Here is a 23,859-nt window from a genome sequence, read left to right as displayed (position 1 = left end):
GGATGGACCCTTCTTCCCTGAAGAGCATCTGTCACCACACACAGTGCAGAGGGAAGTGTTTTGTCTGTTACTCTCATCACTAACACCATGGTTCCCAAACAGTCAAAACCTTGGGTTAGGTAGCCCTAGGCACACCAAGCACTGTATGGCCAGCACCTAGCCTAGCACCCAGCCTGAAAGAGGTGCTTTGCTCACCAGTGCTGACGAGGCTCCGGGGGAGAGAGGAGCTGCTGTGCTGTAAGCAGTGGCCAGTGGTTGGGAGGACCAAGGCCGAGAAAGACTTCATCGGTTGGAGCAGTATACATATGCATCCCCCACACTGACCAGAACTGTTCTTATCCCAGGCCATCCATGACCTTCACCTCCTGTGAACCCGCTGGCTCATTTGTTTCAACCTGTGTCAGTGCCGGGGTTCCTTCCCCTTGGTGTTGTGGGCATGGGTCCTGTAAGAGCCTCAGACGGCTGCCCTCAGAGTGGTCTTCCCTGTCGTCACTCTACTCACTATCCAAGTCCTTCAGTCACCCACATGAGATAGGGATAGTCTGACAGGGCCACCGTCCCATTATCTCATCTTGGATAAGCCTTGTCCCCAGTGTGTCTGGGAGATTCCTGCTCCTACCTCCAGGAAGGAGCCCAGGGTTCACACAGGGGCTCCTCAATGAAGATGATCTGCTAGACGGTAGTACCTCACAGGGTTCTTCCACACAGAGGAGGTGATCCACATGGGAACTTCATACTGGAGCTGATGCTTTCAGTGTCCCTAATCAAAGAGCTCTCCAATGCAGGGGCTTCCACACACAGGGGCTCCTCCCTACAATGGCCACCACATAGCGGGGCTCCCCTACACCGGGACTAACCTACATAGGGGCTCTTTTACAATGAGGCTAACTCACTCAGGAACTCTCTCCGTGCAGAAACTAATACACATAGAGGCTGGTTTACATAGAAGCTGTCCCATGTGGGGGCTTGTCCCAACAATCACCCAATGCAGGGTGCTAATCCACATGGGGCCACTTCCCTTGGGGGTTCCCATACACAGGCTCTCCTATACAGAATTAGCTTCGTGGAGGAGCTAATCAACACAGGGACGAGTTCACACAGCTTCCTCCGAATTTCTGGTCTCCTCCATACAGACTTGCTGCTGACTTTCCTCGACGCCTCTCCTTCCTCTCTCAGTGGCCCATGGAAAAGGCAGCAAACACCAGCACTTTCCTCTAGGCAGGTCCTGACCCACCAGTACCTTTATCTGACAGTCAGCAGCTTGGTTGCTGAGGCTGAGAACCTTCCTTCCCCAAGGTCAAGGCCGCAAGGGTTCCCTTCTGAAAGGAAACTGTCATAGTCATTCTTCAGGGAGCTCTCAAGGCCAAGTCTCTAAAGCAGGATTAGACCACTGCACACCATCACACACAGGTCTCTTCCAAAGCCCTCCCTGTATACACAGTGATAGCCAGTTCAGGGTAGGCCCCACCCTACATTAGGATAAGTTGCTGCATCTCTATAGAGACACAAATGCACAGCTAAGGGGAGGTTCATCCTCTGGGTTTCCATAATAGCTGTCTGGTAGACCCATGTCCATCCTGAAAGAAGACAAAAGAAAGATGTGGGGGAGGGGTGGGAAGAGGGTGAAGCAGGGCTATCACTGTATAAGCATGCTTGTGAGCATGCCTATGTATGTTGGAGAAAGTGAAGAGGCTGTGCCCAGGCTGGCCCTGGAAGAGTCTTGAACTCTGCTGCCTCCGAGGAGAAGGGTATATTCTTTGCTTAGGCCTAAGGCTCAATGTCATCAGATGGACCCTTCCTTGAATCAGAAATATATGACACAGGAAATGCAGGTAGCATCTTGTAGCACAAGCTGGGTAGCTGGAAAGCCAGGTGCAAACCCTGGCAGACTCCAACAGCTCACACCAGCCCACAGCCTCAGCTGCCGAGTACGTAAGAGTGAGCGGGACAAGAGACCACAGGTAATCTTTCTGGGAAGCCAGTGAACTTATCTACCAAGAGCTTTGACAAGACAAAGGCTGTTGGCTAATGCTGCTGTCCATAGCTCCTTCTTTCCCCTTTAAGAGATTCATAAGAAAGCTAGTCAGCCCTCACCTCTGAGCTGAAGAGGTCACACCCCGTTATCCCATCCTGATAATGTCCCTGCTTCTCCTCTTCCTCTCAATCCTGGCTCTACAGCCATTAAACACAGCAGCAGAAAACAAGCCTCGAGCACACCGAGCTTGTGCCTCTCAGGGAGCGGAGATAAGTCTGAGAGCTGGGGAAGTATCTCTGGCTGTCTGACTTAGTTACCCCAAACCAGCTCAGTCACCGGGCGGGCTGCTACTGGAGTTAGCATGGTGGTGACTCACCAAGAAGATGTGTGTGGCTAAGTCACAAATCCCCTGTCCTATGGCCTTCTCTTACCAAGAACAACTCCAACTACATTTCAAAGCAGCTGCTCTGAGGCCCTGCCTAAAACAAGAAAATGTGACTTTCAACCACATGCCTACGCCAAACCCTGATGCTTGCTCCTTTTTAGTCAATTCGATGGGGAGGGTATGGACACAAGTTGTCTTATCTACATTTTTTTTTTGTGTGTGTGTGTGTGTGTGTGTGTGTGTGTGTGTGTTGCTGTAACAGAAGACCTGAGACTGGGTAACGTGAAATTGGCAGAGATGCCTTGGTTCAGTGTCCTGGGAGCTAAGAAGGCTCTGATCATGATGCTGGTTACAGAAAATGGCCTTGGCACATTCCCAGAGTGTCAAAGAGCAAGAGACCAAAATCATAGGTCCTTGCTAATCACACTAGCTCAGTGTATAACTGTGGAGTCCTCATGACCCAACCATCTCCCCCTGGCACCCCATTTCCTAAGACTGCGGCATTGAGGTTGAAGTTTCTAAAACTTATTTATGGGGAAACACCCTCACATCTTAGTACTGGCCTTGGAAGTGGGAATGTGGACACCAAGCGGAGAGGCGGGGTCAATGACGATGGGAAGGATAGAGAGCTCAACTCTGCAGAATGTCCATCTTTGAAAGAGCTTAGCTCATGTTTCTCTGATGCTTTTTCAAATGCTCAGGGCTGGCTCCTCAGGCTCCACATGTCCCCTACCCACAGTGATCGCCTCCCAGCCTCAATCAAAGCTGTCCACCTTACACTGCACTGTCCCCAGAGCCCCTGAACATTACCTCAGAAGTCGGGACTGGCACACTAGCCAAAGAAGCTGGGTCAGGGTCACTATTTGGCCAGGCTCACACCATGAGTTTTGTACCCTGGGATCTAATCACACAAACCAGACCTGGAGTGAGACAGACGGTACCCAGGGCTGGAGTCCACAGGCCAGCAGAGACAAGCCACCCACTCATGAGGGGGAGAAATGGTTCAACTCCGAAGGCAGAAGAAAAATGGGCTACCACCCTTCAATGCGCTCAGTCCCATGGGGCCTCTTGCTGTTCATTCTAGAGATCATCTGGGTCCTTCTGCCACTCAAGCATCTATTCAGACAGTCCCGTTCCTAGTCACCAACAGGTCCCTTATGGACTACCTGGACAATGGGATCTGGTGTCCACCTGGACAATGGGATCTGATGTCCACCTGGTCAATCTCTTTTTTTCTCTTCCTCCAATAGGCGTGTATGGTCACAATTTATGGCTCAACAACATTACCAACCCGGCTCTCAGCTCCACATACAGCCCTCCACTTGCCCGAGATCCTTTGTAACTCACACCTTGCCCAAAATATGTGCTATTCCATACACTGCTCACTAAGCTCCCTAAGTTTGAGATCAGAGACTCCAGGCCTGGGTGCAGGGATGATCTCTGAACATACTCTGTTTATATTTTTTTTCTCCTTTCCCTTAACCCTGAAATGAGCTCTCAACCTAAGGATGGGGACAGGAGCTACCTGTACAACATAGTTTATGACCAGCTTTATTTCTGATACAAGAGCAGCCCATCCAAAGGGCTGAGCTTTGATTTCTAATGCACATTTTCATTTAGAACACACAACGAGTCACAGATAAATCTGCTCCAATCTACAGGGCCATGGTGTTTCACTCCTATATTCTTGGTTGTGAGCCTAGCCTTTAATGGCTGAGCCATCTCTCCAGCCCCGTGTTCCACTCCTAAGAAACGACTATCTATACCCACTTGATCCAGGGGACCCCCGGGCCAGGTTGGGAGTCCTCAGCCCCAGGATATCATATCTATTATGACAGTTTGAGCACAGGGGTATAATGGCGTGTGTTCCAGTGCCCTAAGCAAGATAGAACAGAATGGTAAGGAGCAACCATTCCCTCTCTACAGTCTACCCAAGTTCCTGGAGTGGACATAGAAGTCACTGAGCCAATAAGGACACAGCCTTAAAGTAGATGTCTCAGAGGGATGTGGTGCTGATAGATAAGCTCTGAGGTAGGAGAGTAGGGGTATTGGGATTTGAAACAGCCCAGGGGGTGGGTGGCTGGATGCAGCACCATGTCCAACCTATGCAGGTGACACTCAAGAGATGCCAGCTCCCTCTAACCCCTTTCCTCCCCACCCTCAACTATCCAGAGCAGCTGAGCCTAACAGACTTCCAGCAGTAGACAGTCCCACACCACCTGTGTCCCGCAGAGGGGACATGTGGGGCCTGAGAGGATACGCATCATGTCCTGGAACTGAGGGAGGGATGCGGGAGGGACGCGGGAGGGACGCGGGAGGGACGCGGGAGGGATGCGGGAGCCAGGTTACTTTCTCCTTTACTACTCCATAAATAAACCTAATTTTCTTTAGGCTAAAGCTGAGCACTTAATTTAGTCATTACATCTTTTTTTCCGATGTTAGAAAATATCATTAACATAGCTGCTTAATTCTGTCTGTGAACTCAGACTCCCTTCTACATCAGCCTTTTACTCCCTCCCCCACACTCCAATAATCCTCAAGCTCTTGGGACGGAGTCATAAATCCCATGCCTCTTGGCCACTTGGCTGAGCTTAACGCAGGGTGAAGCACATGGCTGGTGTCCATAAGAGACACATTGCTTACTTAGATTTAAGGCACAAGGTATTCCCACTTGGCCAGAATAGCCCACGGCTCATATAGGGGCTGTGAGAGATCAGGAAGTTCTTTGTAACTTTGTGCATGAGGTAGAGACACCCACATTTCACAATCACATGCTGATGTAAAAACACCAGTTTTCGTGCCAACCAAGCAGAAGAGAACAGAGAAGAATGAGAGGAACCATGGGGCATATCTCAGCTGGTGATGTATCTCAATGGGAGAGCACTTGCCTGGCATGCAGCACAAGGCCCCTGTGTTTGTGGAGAGGGGGATGGCTTAAGTTGCTAGTCATGGTGGCATTAGAGGCAGGAGAATAGCCACAAGTTGGAGGCTAGCCTGGTCTACCCACAGGAAGTCTATCTTCCCGGAACGGATGCTCCAAAGGCAGCTTCTTCAGAACCATCAAACATGAGGTCTTTTCTGCAGGGAAAGTTTCCAGCCATGGCTTTAAACACCAAGAAAATGAATAGGAAACGAGTTCTGTTTCTTTTAAATAGAGAAGCAAGCTTTAAGTGACACAAAACGCCAACAAGGTTTTAATTTTAACTCAATTGTCCTGACATCAAGGACAGCCATCTTTCCAGGCACAGTGGTATACAACTATAATCCCAGCGCTAAGAAGGCAGCTTGACTTCAAAGTCTACAGACCAAGACCTCTAAAAGAAATAAAGTCCTAGCACTTGGGAGGCAGAGGCCAGCGGGGTTTTTGAGAGTTCAAGGCTAGCCATGGCTCAATAGTGAGACCCTGCCTCAAAAACATAAAAGCAAAAAAGAAAGTTATAGTTCTCAGATCTCCCACATTTGGTTTATGTAACATACGGGGTTGGATCCAGGACCTCATCCATGCTAATCAAGCATACATCCTTCCAAACGATCTAGCACCCCAGCCTGGGAGGAAAGATGGGGCTCCTGGTGCTTTATACCCTTCGACATAAGAGAATAATACATCAAGGACCCTGGACCTCTCTATCAGAGAGCTGAAGCAAAGGGACAGGTGACACCCTGTCAAGCAACCACTTGAGTATCTCCCATTCAGTAGCAACCTGCTGACTCCCTGTGTAGTTTCTCTAAATGTCTCCCACTCAGAGAGCAGGGTCTGCCTCATGCTCCGTTGTAGGACCTCCTTTTCTGAAGCTGTACTCTCTACCTGTCTTAGTCAGGGTTTCTATTCCTGCACAAACACCATGACCAAGAAGCAAGTTGGGGAGGAAAGGGTTTATTCGGCTTACATTTCCATACTGCTTTTAATCACCAAAGGATGCAGGACTGGAACTCAAGCAGGTCAGAAAGCAGGAGCTGATGCAGAGGCCATGGAGGGATGTTTTTTACTGGCTTGCCTCCCCTGGCTTGCTCAGACTGCTCTCTTATAGAATCCAAGACTACCAGCCCAGAGATGGTCCCACCCACAAGGGGTCTCCCCCACCCTTAATCACTAATTGAGAAAATGCCCCACAACTGGATCTCATGGAGGCACTTCCCCAACTAAAGCTCCTTTTTCTGTGATAACTCCAGCTGTGTCAAGTTGACACAAAGCTAGCCAGTACACTACCCTTTCTGTGGTTAGTGACAGGACAAGGCCCAGAAGCTTCATAGCAGAGACCAGAGCAATGGAGGCAGAAGGACAATTGCTCTTCCTTGGCAAGATGCCAAAAGAGAAGCCACTCATGGGGTTCTTAGAGACAGCCTGGCACCCACATGGTTCTCTCAGTGGGAAGCCAGAGCGATGACCCCAAAGTCATAGAGGATAAATTAAGTTGAGAGTTAGGGCTTGGCAAAGTTGCAGATACAACTTGCCCAAAAGATGGAACTGCAGACCCATTTACAGTGCATGGCCTAATGTCCCCATGACAAGGGGACTGAGACTCCTAGAGAACCAGAGATTATTTAGCTGCAAAGGCAAGAACAGTTGGATGCATAAATTAAGAGGAAGAAAAATAATGGCTTTCTGTGAACTCATAAATGCTCATTTTCCCGGGTCACAGAACTTTTCAAGGCCAATTAAAACTCTGTCAACCATGATGTCAAAATGCTAAAGGGAATACAGTCAGCCTACAGAGAGGATGCTGTGGGGGAGGTGGGGAGAAGCTATGAGATGCACAGGCGGTGGTCTATGTCCCCTGTCCAAGGATAAAGTAAGCACAAGGCTCCAAACACTGTCAGCACAGATGTGGCAGTCTCTAAACAGCTGTGGACACAGGCAAAGGTGAGACAATATGGGTGGGTCTGTGGACATACTGGGGACAGGAGTATGACCACCCTCAGCATCTGTCTTAGTTTCCTATCTTGTTGCTATGATTAAAACACTCCGACAAAAGCAACCTGGGGGATGAAGGGCTTGTTTAGCTCACAGCTCAAGGTTCAGTCCACCAAGGCCAGCAGGGAGTAGGGTAGGGGGGTGGGTGGGGGTGGGGGTGGCCAAGGCAGCAGGAACTGAAAGCAGCTGTCACAGGAGCAACCAATGAATGCACGGTGTCCAGCTTCTCTGCTTTCTTTCTCACACTTATTAACGTCCCCTGCCAGTGAAATGGTCCAACCCCCAATTAAGATAAGTCTTCCCATATCTATTAACATAATTAAAATAATCCCCCACAGGCATGCCCGGAGGCCCATCTCCCAGGTGATCGCATGTTCTTTCAGTGTGACACTAGCCGTCACAGTAGTCACAGAGAACTGCCCACCACCCCACCAAAGGGCTTAAAAATCACCGACAGACTAGCCACAGAGCTGTCCATCTGGGGCTGTCATTCTCACAGGTGTGAGTAGAGGAAGTAGTGTCCCCCCCTCCCACGCCCCCCTCCCAGTGCTTTTCTGCCCAGCATCCCCTGGAATGAAATCTCTATACTGTCTGGAGCGTGTGAGAAGCAGACTCGGGACCAGGTCAGACCAACTGCATGCATCTCAGAAGGCCCTGGGCTGTTGAAGTACCTAGAAGGCACTGTGACAGGGCACAGTCCACACTAACTCTGCAAGCAAGGACACACCTAGGAGGACTAGCTGCCATACTTTGCCTTGAAAACTATATCGATGTACGTGTTTGCCTGCAGGTGGGAGGCTATGTCAAGGCCTCCGCCTGGACCTCTGACTGATCAGAGAGGACAGGTTCTTTTCTCTACGCAGAGGCAGGGCCCTCACCCTCCACAGGTGCTCACCCCTCTTCCCCACAGGTGCTCACCCCTCTTCCCCACAGGTGCTCATCCCTCTTCCCCACAGGTGCTCACCCCTCTTCCCCACAGGTGCTCACCCCTCACCCTCCACAGGTGCTCATCCCTCTTCCCTGGGGCTCCCAGGAGGGATTTTCTGAAAAGGGTAGGGACGCACTGCTGTGAACCATAAGACATGTGACAACAACGAACTGCTTTTGAGACGATCACTATCCCAACCTGCAAAGTAACAGGTCCGGTTAGGGACATAAGTGGTCACGAACAGTCTATATCTGTAGCCCACGCCTGTAGAAAGGGTAACAAGGGGCCAGGCAGTATAGAATAAGGAGTTTCGAGTCTGTCTTAGTTAGGGTTTTATTGCTATAAAGAGAAACCATAAACACGGCAACTCTTATAAAGGGAAACATTTCACTGGGGATGGCTTACGGGTTCAGAAGTTTAATCCATTATCATCACAGCGGGGGAAAGCATGGTGGTATCCAGGCAGACATGGTGTTGGAGAAGAAGCTGAGAGTTCTACATCTTGATCCACGGGCAGCAGAAGGAGACTGTGCCACAGTGGGTGTAGCTCGGGCATAGGAGACCTCAAAGCCTGCCCCTATGGTGACACACTTCCTCCAGCAAGGCCACACCCACTCCAATGGAGTCACACCCACTCCAACAAGACCACACCTCCTAATAGTGCCACTCCCTATGGGCCAAGCATTCAAACACCTGAGTCTGGGGGGAGGGGCCATTCCTATTCAAACCACCACAGTGTCTGGACCTTGGGGAGGCTGGAGTCAGTTGATCAATCTGACATATCTGTTCCTCAGAGACTTTTCTCTGAGTCTACTAAATGCTGGAAACATGAGCTTGACCTCCAAGCCTAGGGCTTGTCTGTAAGCCCTGGGGTACATTTTAAAGGGATCCATGCTATTCTGCATGTGTAGTTATGTGGTACATGACAACATAACATCAAACCAAGTAAAGTGCACAAAGGATGCATATTCAGACACTGGCACTGGGACTCAGCACGCCGGGCTCACTGGGAGAACCCACAAACACACACCCTACAAGAATAGGGCAGTTCTCTGGGCACTACCGTGACATCATTCTCCTTACTCCTCTGATGTCTCAGTTGCCCATTATATAAAATCCCTGAAATGCCTGGAATCAAAGATGGCTAGCATTTGGGATTTGGAAGAATTTGAGAATATTTGCACCCATATAATAAATTCTTTGAGGCATGAAACCCAAGTCAAAACATGAAATTCATTTATTTCTTATATATATAGCCTGCAGAAATTTTTAAAGATTTATTTTATTTTCAATTATGTATATGTGTGTATGCTTGTGTATGCTTATATGTGTGCATGCACGCATGTACATGTGTGTGTGTGTTTGTGTGTATCTGTGTGTGTGTGTGCATATGCACATGAGAGCAATGCCTAAGGATGCCAGAGACATCTGATCCCCTGGAAGCTAAAGTTAAGCAGTGGTTGTGAGTCAACCCATATGCGTGCTGGGAATAGATTTTGGGTCCCCTGAAAGTACAAAGCACTGAGCCATTTCCCCAGGCCCTGCAGTAATTTTGTATGATTCAGTCAGCCTGCCTGCCTTTTTGACTGCAACCTGTCACATGATGTCAGGTGTGGCATTTTCTATGTGTAGAGTCCTACTGGCCCTTAACCGACCTAACCTAATGTTGGATTTCAGATTTGGGGATCAAGGGTGATCAGCTTACGTTGGCCATGGTATAAGGTGGGGAAAGAGGGCAATGTTACAATATCTTAAGATTCCAATGAATTCTACCTCAGAATTGTTTCTTTAAATCACAAGAATGGCATTAGCATTCCGGGCCACATCCTACTCCTCAGCTGGTAGAAAGAGGCACACCCTACAGCTGCATTTCTAACCCACATCTGTAGAACAGAAAACTCTTGGAAGCTATTTTAACTGCAGTCTTTGTACAATAAACAATAATTTGCTAAAATTCACACTGGATGTAATTGCTTCCAGAATACGTGTTTATGCATGTGTGTGAACATGTACACACACACACACACACACACACACACACACACACTCATCATCCATTGGTCATTTAATCTTCATTTACTTTAAGGGCAATGAAATAATTGTTCTAATAACTTTAAAGACAAGTCAAACCTTATTAATGCTTCCCAACTACCTTAGAAAATCTTGATTTGATCGTTTTTAGAAGCACTGCTGTCTGGGGGAGAACACACAGGAAACCATTTAGCATTTAGTTTATCAAAAAGTATCTTTGCTGAAGCTGGTGAGGTAAGTGCTTGCTGTCAAAGCATGGGGATCTATCTGACCTTGAATCCCAGTACCCATACTGGGCAGGTCGGATTAAACATGTACCACACACACCAGCTACATATCTCATAAGCATCTATAAAACAGTAAATGTATATGCAGCCCCAGTGCTGGGGAGGTATAGACGAAGTGGCCAGTCAAGCTAGATGTGAGATCCAGGACAATAAAAGACCCTATCTCAAAAAATAAGGTAGAGAGTGGTGAAGACACCCAACATTGACCACTAGTACACACACACACACACACACACACACACACACACACACACACACGAATGTATTCACAAAAAACTCTATTGGTTTGGATCCTTCCCAGAAATAAGACTATCTGAGGAAGATACCAGAAGACTTCAGTACGCCTTGAGTTGAGATATGAATACCCAGAAGCTAGGACAACTTTGATATCAGTCAGTAAGATGTAACCTCAGGAGAACCTCAGGTTGCTCCTGGGTAGCAGGGGACGCTGTTAACATCCCACAACACACAGACCTGTATGCAGGTGGAAAGGCCACACACCTGGTTCTGTTCTAGTGGAAATTTTGGAAGAACCAAGGTGATCTCAGGACAGATACTGGATTTTACATCAAGTTTTAATTGACTTAAAAAACAAAAACAAAACCCGAGCCTACATTTTGCTCATAAAATTAATAAGACACCGAGAGGAAGAGAAAGATAAACAAGACCAGCTTCATCTATATGCAAAATAGAAGCATGTAAGTAAGAAAAAAGATAAGGGCCAAAAGGGGGACTGGAGAGGTGGTTAAGAGTACGTGCTACTCTTTCAGAGGACCTAGGTTCAGTTCCCAGCACCCAAATCAGGTGACGGACAACCACATGTCACTCCAGCCCTAGGTGTTCTCTCTCTCTCTCTCTCTCTCTCTCTCTCTCTCTCTCTCTCTCACACACACACACACACACACCTCTCTCTCTCTCTCTCTCACACACACACCTCTCTCTCTCTCACACACACACACACACACACCTCTCTCTCTCTCATCTCTCCCTTCCCCACCTCACATACACACATGCACACACACAGGCAAATAAATAAAACCAGCAAGTCAATCTTTGTTTTAAAGACTTGTTCAGAAAACAAGCCCATACATGATTAACAGTGGTCTAAGAAGGTTCTGGAGAAGAAGTCAGAACCCGGGCTTAGGTTAGGGCAGTGGTTCTTAATCTTCCTAATGCTGTGACCCTTTAATACAGTTTCTCCTGTGACCCCGATCATAAAACTGTTTTGGTGGTTACTTCATAACCGTAATTTTGCTACTGTTATGAATTGTAATGTAGGTATCTGTGTGTTCCGATAGTCTCAGGCTACCCTGTGAAGGGGCCCAGACCCACAGGTTGAGAATGGCTGGGTTGGAGGAGGGGCAGGATGGTACATATATTAAGAAAGATGGCCTGGGCTAGGGAGGTAGCTCGGTAGGCACTTGCTATACAAGCCTGAGACTACCTGGGGCTTGCTAGCCATCTAGCCCAGTCGAATAAAACAGCTGAAGCTATCTCCGGGTTCAGTGAGAGGCCCAGCCTCACAGGAATAAGGCAGAAAGCAATAGAGGAGGATGATCAGGCATGCTCCACACACATACCAGCTATGGGGTTGGGGGGGAGGCATTCCGAGCATAACCAACGTCAGCAAGCACCCCCACTACAGCAAGTGCTCTGCTCCCAGAAGCTGAACATTGGCCAAAGCCACCGTCAGTTTCCACCGACTCGGCCCACACAGCATGGCCCTCTCAATAATCACAGCTAGGAGCAGGCGCAGCAGAAAATAGAGCTACGGCTGAGAGGTGTGACCAGTGGCCAGCTGCACCTGCCTCCAGGAGACTGTTGTCATCTCCTCCTTCCTGAAGCAGCCGGTGACATTCTTGGACATGGGAGAGACAGCTGGAACTAGGGGCAGGGGTTGGGGGGGGGGGGCAAGTAACCCCAAAGAGAAGCCTTCCCTCCTCCAGCATGCAGCACCTACCTCTCCCGCCGTCACACAAAGCCATGAAGCCCTGGTGTTAAGTGCTCATGTAAGGAGACTCTGGGTGATATTAACTTGCCTTCCGTTCACCACCAGCTAAATCCCACTTTAATTGGCTTGCCTCTTAATTGAAATAAGTGATTCACCAAAGAGGGCCAAGGAGCGCCCCCCCCCCACCTTCAAGAGAGTAAGCTCCCCGTAAAGCCTGCCTGTTTGCTTTGCTATTCAATATTCAAGGATGGATCTGTAGGACTTAAGTGATGGCTTCCCCTTGGGATATGAGTATAAAAATGAAGCCCTTCCCACATGGGAAATGCGGCTCTCACCAGCCCAGCCGCAGCCACCATTAGACTCTTCCAAAGCAACATTAAGGTATGTCCTTCATAGATTGAGACAGGAGCGATAGTGTTTCTGTTTAATCATCGACTCGAGACAAAAATCACACAGCACCAACTTCAGCAGAAGAAGTGCTGTGCATTAAATCACTTCCTTAACTCCCTGAAGAGTAAGGCTCCTTGGTTTGGGAATGCCGGACAATTAAGTAACAATGAAAGAGAACCATTTGATCAAACAAAGCGTTAATCCTAACTCTCGCTGCTTGTTCCTTTATCCGCTCTCTGGGAATGTTGGCTTTTTCGGGTAATTTTGATTTCTCCTTCCCCAGGAACAGACACACAGGTACAGAGAAAGTCCTGCATGTATCAGTGGAAGACAATGGAAGTGTGGCTGCCTGGGAAGGCCCTGATAAGGGCTCAGCTCCTCGAAGCAGAGAGGAAAGTCCCAGGTGGCTTTAGTGAAGCGGGTGCTTAGTTTTCAAAGTTCAGCAGCTATGCATGGCATCTCCTGAAGATATCCTACATTCCACATGTACCCCAAACTCATGAAGACACCCCAAATTTCGCTGAGCCTGCTACCTAGAGCAGGGCTCGGGTGTAGGATACTTAAGACTAGAGATCACTAAGCAATTAGCAGCACATCCGAGCCCTCAGGGGAAGTTTCTGAGAGTGAGTTTTCTAAGCTCTTTAGAAGGGTTTATATACACCTAGCATGCCATTAATCATTCTTATCTGTTCATTAAAGCTGTCTCCCTCCGGACCTCAGCTGGCCAATTCTTTCTCAGCTTGGTTCTTTTTTATCTATCTACCCAAAGAGCGGCCTGTTTCTTTTTTAAGACATACTTTGTCATTAAAATACTTCATCAGTTCGCACGGATGTGTGCCACCAATTAGTCTGAATTTGTAAAGTTTGTTATTAAATACACAGAGAGGACAGTCCTGGGAGGGTCTCTGTGGGTGGCTAAATGTGTCATGAAAAAGCACAGTATGGGAGGTGTGCTTTCATTGATGAGAGATTTCTAAGCCATGGCCTTCCTGTGACAATGCCTCTTGTCGCCTCCTGTCCCCTACCAGAAAAAGGAGTGCAATTTGAACTTACACAGTGGCCTAGTTGATCTAAAAGTGGGAGAGAAGTTAAACACTCAGACACTGTAACACAGAAAAGCAGTCTGTATGAAGTGCCACGTCCTTAGTGCCGGGACCATACCTCTGCCTGTGACTCTCCGGGAACCATATTCGGACTTCTGCTGGCTCCTTGGTTCATCCATCCCAGCACGGCCGGCAGGGAGACCCCAAGTAGGGCAAGATGTGGCCAGAAGCCTCCTGGTTTCATTTTGTCCAGTCTGTTGAGAAAACAGTAAAAGCTCATCGGGGAAAGCAGTGGGAGGAGGTCACAGCAAGTGATGTGCAAAAAAAAAAAAACCAGGTCAACCTAAGGGGCTGGGCAAATGGGTTTTGGGACCTGAGTTTGAGCCCCAGACCCACATAGAAAACTGGGAGTAGCAATTTGTATCTCTAATCCCAGCACTGGGATGGTGGAGACAGGCAAACCCCAGAGACTCACTGGCCAATCAGCACTGCCTAATTGGTCTGCACTGGGCCAGTGAGAAAAACTCTTTCTATCAGAAATTCAAGATGGCTGGCTGGTGAGGAACCACACCCAATGTTGAATTCTGGCTCCCATATGCACATGCAACCACACACATGTACACCCATGCATTCACACAAAGAATCAAATTAATCTAAATATAAATATAACATGTAGTACAAAACCTTCTGTTTTAATTGGGAGAAATGATAGCATTACTTGTAGGCCCATTTTACTGTCTCTAAAACAGGGGTGGGGGCTGTATTGCAGGCCTCACAGGAGTATGCTGAGAACTGAAAGAGCTGGTACCAGGCACACAGTCGAACTCTGTAAATGTAAGCGACTAGACAGTGTCCCACTTAAAATGCCACCAACCACATCTATAAGGACAAGCAGGGTGAGTCAGCTGAGTGACATCTGTTGGGCACATCTATGCCCCAATTTCCTGAGAAAGCACTGGGGCTAAGCATATAAAGCTTAGGAAATGCTGCAGAGTGCCTGGAGAGGTGACCAAGCCAGTGATGACACCCTGGAGAGGTGCCCAAGCCAGTGATGACACCCTGGAGAGGTGCCCAAGCCAGTGATGACACATGCTGCTAAGCGTGACTGCCTGAGTTTGATCCCCCAAAGCTGACTTCTGCAAGTTGGCTCACAATGGCATACATACCCTCCCACATACATACACTAAATAAATAAACACGTTTAAAGAAATGTTAATGGGGAATAACGGTAAGTATGTAGCAACGTCTCTGTCTTACACCAGGGTTTACAGAACGGTGAACTTCACAACAGTATCATAAGGTCTGGTATTTCAGTGCTTGCAGCAGAATGTAAGCATCTGGTGCCAGGGAAGTCCCAATACCCTGGAAGTTGTTCCTGAGACTCACTTAGTCCTCAAGTCCTAGACTAAAACAAAGGGCCGACTCAAGGTGACCAGAGACTGAGGGACACTGAGGCTCAGGTGTGAGCAGTGCTCAGGAGACCTCATTGCTGATTGATGTAGGGAGGACAGATTGCACAGAGTAGCTGAACTTTTTTATTTTTTTAAGTGTGTGTGTGTGTGTGTGTGTGTGTGTGTGTTTATGTATGTGTGTGAGTTTGTGGGTTCTGGGGAGGTATGCTGGTATGTGTTGTGGTAAGAGTATGGGCTGGTGTATGTGTTGGGGGTCAGGGGACAACTTGCAGGAGTCAGCTCTGTCCCTCTATCATGTGGATCCCGGGGATCAATCTCAGGTCACCAGGCTTGGTGGCAGGTGCCTTTACCTGGCTCGCCTGTTCATTTTGTTGTTTTTGTTTTTTTTGTTTTTGGTTGGTTGGTTGGTTGGTTTTGTTTGTTTGTTTGTTTGTTTGCTTTTCGAGACAGGGTTTCTCTGTATAGCCCTGGCTGTCCTGGAACTCACTTTGTAGACCAGGCTGGCCTCAAACTCAGAAATCCGCCTGCCTCTACCTCCTGAGTGCTGGGATTAAAGGCGTGCGCCACCACGCCTGGTGCCTATTCACTTTTTAAATGTTCACTCTCAGTGTACGTCAGCCATCAATTCGATGGTATTTACTTACAGGTTCTCCATGCCACATCTTGGCCTGGCCCACAGACATGGAAACACATAGGCCTCTTTAGAGGCAAGCATCCCGGATGACCTGGCCTAGAGACATTACAGCTGGCACTGATTCACACCTTGTACCTTGAGGGGTCCCTATACTCAAGTAACAGCCTTAGATAATTCTTCTCTGGACCTCAGCCTTCCTAATGTGGGTCACATCCTCAAAGGTAGTGTTTCCTCTTGGAGGGAGGGAGGGGTTGTGAAAAATTGGACAATGGTAGAATGCCATAAACAGTCAAATATAGAACCACAATTAATTAAAGATCAAATGCAGAGTGAATCCAAGGGGTCTCTGGCAATGCTCACCATGTAATGAGCACCCCATGGCAGCCTTGGCTCTGAGCACACGAGACTTTGGCTCGCACTATCCGACACACTGCCACCCAATAGTGCCTGCAACACCTTGGCTCGGATCCAACAGGACTGCAAGTTCCAAACCGCAGTGTTCCTCTGAGCACACAAAGTTTTCTGCTCTTATGGAAACATAATGGTTCGATTACAGGAGACGAAGTCTCTTAATATTTTCCCACCGTCATTCCTCAGCATGTAAGTATCAAATGAGTATATATGTATTTGGATGGTATTGTGTAAGAATGTTTGATTTTTAAAATTGCTATTTGAGTTGCTGGCTGGAATTTCGTAAAACTTGTTAAAAGAATTTTGGCTCGGGAGCAGGACAGAATTTCCAACTGTTTCCGAAATGGTCCTGAGCGCCCTTCTGCCATTTTGTATTATGTATTTCTGTGGCACCGTGTTCAATACTGACAATTATAAAATCAAAATATTAATCAGCTCCGAGAAACACCCAAGATGCTCTTCTTCCTGCAGTATCAAATATATGCCAAAACTTCATTCCTCATGCACATCCATCTCACGAGTATGCAAATTTACTTTCCTCTTTAACAAATAGTAAAAGTGCATGCATACTAAAGAATTGTTTTAAAATACATTTCCTGGGGGCTGGAGACATGGCTGTGTGGTTAAAAGCCTGTTCTGCTTTTGCAGAGGTTCTGGGTTTGGTGCTCCTGGCAGCCTAACCACCTGTAACTCAGGCTCCAGGGGGGTCTGGTGTCTCAGGCCTGGGGTGGGGTGGGAGGCACCTGCTCTCTAGCATACAAATTCTTAAAAATAATACCTAAATCTTACAGAGTAAGTAAAAGTCCTTGAGATTTATTATCAGTAAATATCTAAGCTGGATATCTCATTTATGTAGGAGGTGAAAAGGGATTCAGAATACAAGCAGCTGAAGAATCTCTGACCTAGACAAGGGCCGTCACTCAGGCATTAGTGGCCATGGCCACCAAACAAAGCCACTTGTGCTATATGCCGTGTTTCTCTGCCTGCGTCCCCATGTGTGAGGCAGATGCCCACTGGGAAGAAAGGCAGAGTAAAGTGTGGGACACCACACACTGGCTGATAAAACGACAAGGTCGCCAGGGATAGCGCTCTTATAGAGAAGGTCTCTGGAGACCCTCATTTCTCTGATTCTTTCTTCAGCCATTCATTTTTTGGCATCCACTGGCAAAGCTGAGCCAAGGGAAGCCGTCCAGGCGGCCAGTGACTATCATCACAAGGTCACCATCTCTGTATCTGATGTGCATTCTGCATAGTGTGCCTTCGGCTGCTACTTGTGTGAGGCCCATGATGGGAACCAGCGGCTGGCTACCTGTCTGGGACGGGCAGAGCTCAGAGGGACGGGAAGATGGAAGGAGGAGAATATTTCCCCACAATGCAACCGCTCTGTTTTGTTTTTTAAAAAGAAATGGGGCAGCTTCACATTCTCCATGAATTATCCTCTTTTGAACCTGGAGCATTTGTTCCAGAGACTGCGGATGGCGGCTATTGGACTTCTGCATATTTTAAAAGCTAACTTTAGTAATTTGAGCTAGAATGAGAAAGACTATGCTCTCTATTCTTTTTTAAATTTGCTGATAACTTAGTCCGCTAATAAATAATGCTTGTGAGGTAAGCGCCTGCATTTAAAAGTCTGCTTACTTCCTCTGTCATGCCTCCTTGCCCAAACCCACTAAAAATATAGAGATAATCAAAATCCATCCTACTTAATGTACATCTGTCAACTCCCGGAATTATGAAATATGCAAGCCACGAAATCTAACGCTTTACTTTCAATTTGCCTAGTAATCTAAGACCAATTATGTCTGGTGTTTTATTATTAATGGATAGTATCAAAATAAAATCCGTTCATTTCAATTATTGTCTTGGCAAGCACCATGTAGCTTCATTTAAGAAGCAGGCCCAGAGGGTGAGCATTAAGCCGGCTGGATCGTGAGAGGTGTTTCAGGACATTCCGACCCCAGTACCAGCCTTGGCAGCTAGAGCTGGTGCAGGTCTTTATCCAGTTTGCACTGAGATTCCCTATTAAGACCTCATTTGAAGCCAGGGAGACACATGAGCCAGACAAACTGCTTAAATAAGCCTACGCGGCTTCTTTATAAAACGCAGCTCAGTTTGGCCACCACCAGCTGATTTCATTTACACCGTGGATATGTCTTGGATGTCATTTTACTCACAGGGTGATTGACAATTCATTACATCTAGAGCAGCAACAGTCTAAAATTTTTTCAACCTGAGTTTTATGACAATTCAGTCAATAAAAAGAAGAATTAATATTGCGTCTAAATCAATTTTGATGATCTGTCTAATAAGCAAATAGAGACTCTCTATTTGGTTAACACTTACATAGCAATTACTATGTGTCAGGTACTATTCAGTCTGCTTTAAAGACATGCCTCATCTCCATGCAGAAGGCAGTGACTATCCTCCCTCCCCATCTGATAAGAGGAGGCAGGGTCACAGGGAGGGTAAGTACCCTACCAAAGCTACATGCCATGTAAATGAGCAGGTGGGTGGTTCTGTTATGACCTGTCCATCATACCTCCCCACCCTTGCCAGTATGTAATCTCAGTAGGCAGTTCTTTTTCATATGACCCAGTCAGACTACACAAGGCAAGCTAGGAGGAAGGCCCTGAACCCAGAGTCCCTTCTTGCCCCTGAAAGATACCCAGAACCAGCCTCCTTTGCTTGTCAAGGCTCTGACCATGGCCAAGGTTTCAGAGCAAGGGGAAAGAGCCAAGCTATTACCCTTCTGTACCTGCTCCCAGAGTAGGTGCAGCTTGGCACCCTCTCCAAGAGAAATGACACAGGTTGCTAGGAGGTAAGAATGCTCCTCCAACTCCAGGGAGCACAAGTCAATCTGTTACTGAATTCATCGAGGTTCCAATTTAAATCATCTTGCTGACCTTTAGTAAGAATTCCTCCATCACAGGGCTCTTCATAAGGTTGCAGATTCTGACCATCAACTTAGGCCTCATTCAAAGATTACACTTCATTCATTGTATGTCTCATTCATTCATTCCTGGCCAGATCCCAAGCACTGGTTACATCTCCACCAGGATAGAGACCCTCAGGCCTCCTCTAAGGAGCTGAGACAGTCTCAGCTGCCAAACAACTCAGGGCATCAGTCACTTGGCAGGATAAACATCTTAGTTTGAAGAGAGGCACTTCACCTTTTTCTCTGGTCCCTACTGGGTCCTCGGCACTCTCTAGGAGAGCCAGGTGCCGCCATCCACCGCCATCCTACCTCCTGTAGATTTAGTAAGTCATTGGAGGCTTGGAACTAAGCCACGGCACAGACCTACACTCTAACCAAGCATCTCACCTCCTGAACACCTTGTCTGCTTTCTCATCCTCAGATTTGCATCCTCTTCCTGATCCTGTTTGTGCTTGTCAGTGGTATAGCCTCTCCGTGCAAACCTCGGGACTTGCGCTGTAAAACAGGCCCCGTGTCTGTGCTCACTTTCCATGCTTAAAATTATAGTCATGACAAGTTAGCGTGATGCAAAGGCCAAGTTGCCTTTTGAAGAAAGTTGAAAAGTCACGACTAAAAATGCAAGTTATTAGGGGAAGACTAAACCTAATATGAATTCATTAAAGAAAAAAAAAAGTCTGCCTCCACCCAGAGACCATAAACCAACATGTAAACCGTGCAGGATCAGTGGCCAGAGCCTTACACGGTGATGTGCTTAAGGCAAGTCTTGTCTTGTCTATTCCTGTAACCAAACCTCTCAGGATGAGTGGGAATGCCAGCCACTGGGGACACTGTTCATCAGTTCTCTTTCTCTCTTGACCTCTTTTCCAGAACACGAGAACATTACCAGGCCAGTCGCTATGGATTAGTCACACACAAATGGCTTAGAAATGACAGAGGTGACTTGGTAGAGCCTCTAAGAGAGTAAGCCCTGGAGGCACCTGTACTTCCAGACATCTGCTTGGTACTTGAATCGGACTATAGTTTACACCACACCCTGGAGACAGTCAACTGGGAGTTATCAAATGGGGAGCCCCAGAGCCCTGGCACCCTCTTCTGTGTATCTATCTGCCTGATGTTGGGGGAATGGGAACCGCACAAGCTCAGCCTGAAACAAGTGGCTACACTATAGTTTCTGCTGAAAAGATTTAGATTCTAGTTTTGATTTGTGTGTGTTTTAGGAAAAGGGAAAAACATGTCAGTTTCCCCCCAAATAGCCCCGAAAATTCCAACCTGGAGAAGATAAGCATCTACCAAGCTAACTGCAGCACAATGTAATTAAGTGGGATCGCATTTTCTACGTTTTTATTACATTTATTTGTGTGTGTGTGTGCGCGTGCATGCGTGTGTTTAAAAGTGAGAACAGCTGGCAGAAGTCTGTTCTCTTCTTCCACGTGTGGATCTTGGGGCTCAAACTGAAACCTGAGAGCATGTGCCATTACCCACTGAGCTATCTCATCTGCCCTAAGTTGAATTTCCTATTGATTATGAACTTTGTATTTCCCAATAACTGATGAATTGAAGGCCTAAATAAGTCCACGTGCAATGCATAAATGGATGGCATTCACCTTGGAACTGAAGTTTTACACATTCACCTATGGCTTCTATCACCCTTATCTGTCCAACCTTCAGATAACTCCTCCTAAATATGTCCTTTAAACTGTGATTTTCCCATTATATTTGATGTTCTGTGTCTTAGTGTTATTCAGTAAGAGGCAAAACACTTCAAGAGAGATGTTCTCTTGAAATACCTAATTTCATCTTGTTTGGAAAAAACAGTAACTACACATAAGCAAGAAGGTGGGACTTGGAGAGAAAAGATACCTCCAGAGGTAGGGTAGACACTTGAGACAGGTTTGTCAAGTCATAACCATTCAATACCAGTCCCTGGAACAGGTTATTAAGTCAAACAGAAGAGCATCACACGGGGACACAGTAAGTAAACTGGTCCTCCAATTCCTCAACAGAAGGAAAAGCACAGTGAGTGACCCAGTCCCCCCCTCCTCCTTCTCTCACCAGCTGGGCACAGCCAGGGGAATCAAAGTCCTGACATTGCCCAGTTCAGTGAGCTGGTCTCTCTCTGGGAAAGGGGGCTGGGGGTAGGGAGAGCCCTTCTGCAATTAACAAAACTTGGTGACCTCAAATTCTAAGAGGAGAAGTAAAAGCCACCGGGACAACATAATTAGGAATGCAAACACATCCTATCCAATGGACCCTTTCCCAGGATGACCTTTGGTTCAGGCTGAAGTCTTCTTGGGAAGAGGGAGGTATTGGGCCCAGTGATAGGAGGAAGAAAGCCAGCAATCAGCTGATAGTGGGAGAATAACCTGGGCCTGAGGTCCCTTCTCACACAACTGAAACAGGAAGTCACTGGGTTCTGCCAGAGAAGTGCTGAGGCTCTGATACCACACAAGTCCTAGTCACCCCCCCCCCCACCCGTTTGCTTTCCACACCAACGTCCCCAGCAGAGCCTATCCGCAGACCGGAACAGATACTGGTCAGTACCAGGGATGAGAGCAGACTTAAAATTCTCCCTTGTATCACCAGTGGTTGCTGGGCAGGAATATAACTTGAGGGCTTTCATGCCCCCCCCCTTTCCTCCAAAGAAAATGCAAAGGGGTGTTGTTCTCTGTACTTTTTTTTTGGCTAGCAATTACCCCATTTCTGAGTAAGGTATATAAAGGGGCTGGGTGGATTTGGGTGCCTCGCGGCAAGGGAGGGTACTAGTACAATTCTTGGAGCACACACAGGCTTGCATCAGATTTACTAGGACAACAGACCAAAGCTACTGGCGCTGTTTTTCACTCATGGAAAGCTCGATAGAAGCGACACCTAGAGGGAACGGAGGGGAGAATACCGAAGCGCTATTCATCAGTGTCAAGAGACGGTTATCTGGAGGGAAGTCCTCTAGGCAGGGCAAGGTGGACCAGCTCTGGGAGAAAATGCAGACCGGGTGGGGGCAGGGGGCAACTCCCAGAGAACTCTGAGCTGACCAAAGGACAGCATAGACGCTCGCCAAATTCTGGGCACCATGAGTCCTACCGACCGCTGCCAGTCAGTTTCTTCCCTTGCAAGAGTTTCAGGACAGGAAGTCCTCAGGTGGCAGGCATAGGGGAAGCCAAGTGGGACATGGCTTTGTCAGCTGCAGAGAGTGCTCAAAGCCTCGTGCTGCAGTGCTACCCAAACTCCAGGCGACATGCGCCCCAAGAGCAGCGCTCTGCCTGTGTTTCCCAGGTCTCCTCTGAAACTTAGAAATGGTCTCTCTTCCTTTGGTGGAGCAAAGAGGGGCTGAAGTCAGTCAGCACAGTTGCTCTTAGCACCGATCCCCCCAACCTAAATATCCTCAGGACAATCTGCTCCCTGGAGACTTCCCAGCGGGTTACAGCAGCTGCTTACTGGCAACAACTGTGGCCTCGCAGGATGAAAGCCACAAGGTCCCCAGGGCAGGGTTCTGCCCCGATGCCCTCTTCTTGAGCTCCTTGCACCGCGAGCCATGGGATAATGAGGGCCAGGAGAGGCGCAGATTATCTTTTGGCTGCGACAAGGGGACGCAAGTTTCCCCCGCAAAGCGGAGGGGAAGAAGGTGCAGAGGATGCCCGCCCCGCACTCTAGATCCCAGCCAGCCAAGGGCACAGGTCTGAGCCAGGGTCTGTCGCTTAGGTTTGGCTGAGGGTTCAGAGCCCAAGAGCGGCGCCTGCAGGGTCTCGGTGCAGATCGCGATTTCGGGCTCAGCCAGAGCAGTTCTGCGTGGCGCCCCGCGCGCCTATAAGGATCACTCCGTTCCCCACCGCTGATCCCCGGGTGTCAAATTCCATGTACCCCAGCTTTAGCCCCCAGTCCTAGCGCATCCAGGGTGGCCCTGCCGATCCCCGGCCCTTTGGTCCCGTGCCCGTGGCCAGGCGCGCAAACTTGGCTCTCCAGGCGTGGGCAGTGAGAACCTGCGAACGCCCGCACCGGGCCCTGCAGCGAGCTGCGGAGCTGCGGGCGTCGGGACCCCGGCGGAGAGCAGCGGGACGAGCTGGCGGCGGTGGCACGACTCGGACACCCGCATCTGCTCCGGAGCTGCGGACCCGCTTACCTACGGCGGCCGGGGCCGAGGGAAAGACCAGGTGGCCGGACTCGGGTGTAAGGGAGGTAGCGCCCCGTGGCGGCGACAGAGGCGGCGACCCGGACCCCGCGTCCTCCGCTGGGTCGTCTCCGGCTGTCGGCTGGTCCCCCGGCGTGCTAGAGACAGTCCAAGCTCCAGCTCTCTGAGCCTCCGCCGCCCGCCGCTGTGCCACCGCTGCCGCGGCTGCCCTATTTCTGCCGCCGGGACCGGAGCCCGTGACGTCACCCTCCGGGCCCCGCCTGCCCAATCGCCGCCACCTGTGCTCGCCGCCCGCCCGCTTGCGGGTCAGACCCCGCGGCAGGTGTAGAGCAGCCCGGCGCGCACGCAGAGCGCGAGGATTCCCTGTGCCCTGCACCACCTGGGCCGGGCAGCTCTCTTTCCCCTGGCTCCCAGGAAGCTCAGCAGGTGACAACCCCCTACC

The 23,859-nt window shown here is 48.6% G+C and overlaps 1 protein-coding gene across 1 annotated transcript in view; it reads right to left on the bottom strand.

Annotated features, from left to right (window-relative positions):
• Fstl4 (follistatin like 4) overlaps positions 1–23,634 on the bottom strand; it is a 424,479-nt gene extending 400,845 nt beyond the window's left edge. The window contains exons 1-2 of the mRNA XM_021213419.2: positions 23,409–23,634; positions 14,021–14,156 (exon numbers count right to left, since the gene is read on the bottom strand). Of these exons, the coding sequence (XP_021069078.1) occupies positions 14,021–14,146 (126 nt within the window). The 5' untranslated portion in view covers positions 14,147–14,156; positions 23,409–23,634. The remainder of the gene's footprint in view (positions 1–14,020; positions 14,157–23,408) is intronic.
• Positions 23,635–23,859: the final 225 nt, after the last annotated feature.

This window comes from Mus pahari, chromosome 14 (assembly GCF_900095145.1).
Source record: "Mus pahari chromosome 14, PAHARI_EIJ_v1.1, whole genome shotgun sequence".
Taxonomy (NCBI): domain Eukaryota; kingdom Metazoa; phylum Chordata; class Mammalia; order Rodentia; family Muridae; genus Mus; species Mus pahari.
The sequence above is the reverse complement of the archived record's forward strand: the minus strand, read 5'-3'. Positions and strand labels throughout refer to the sequence as shown.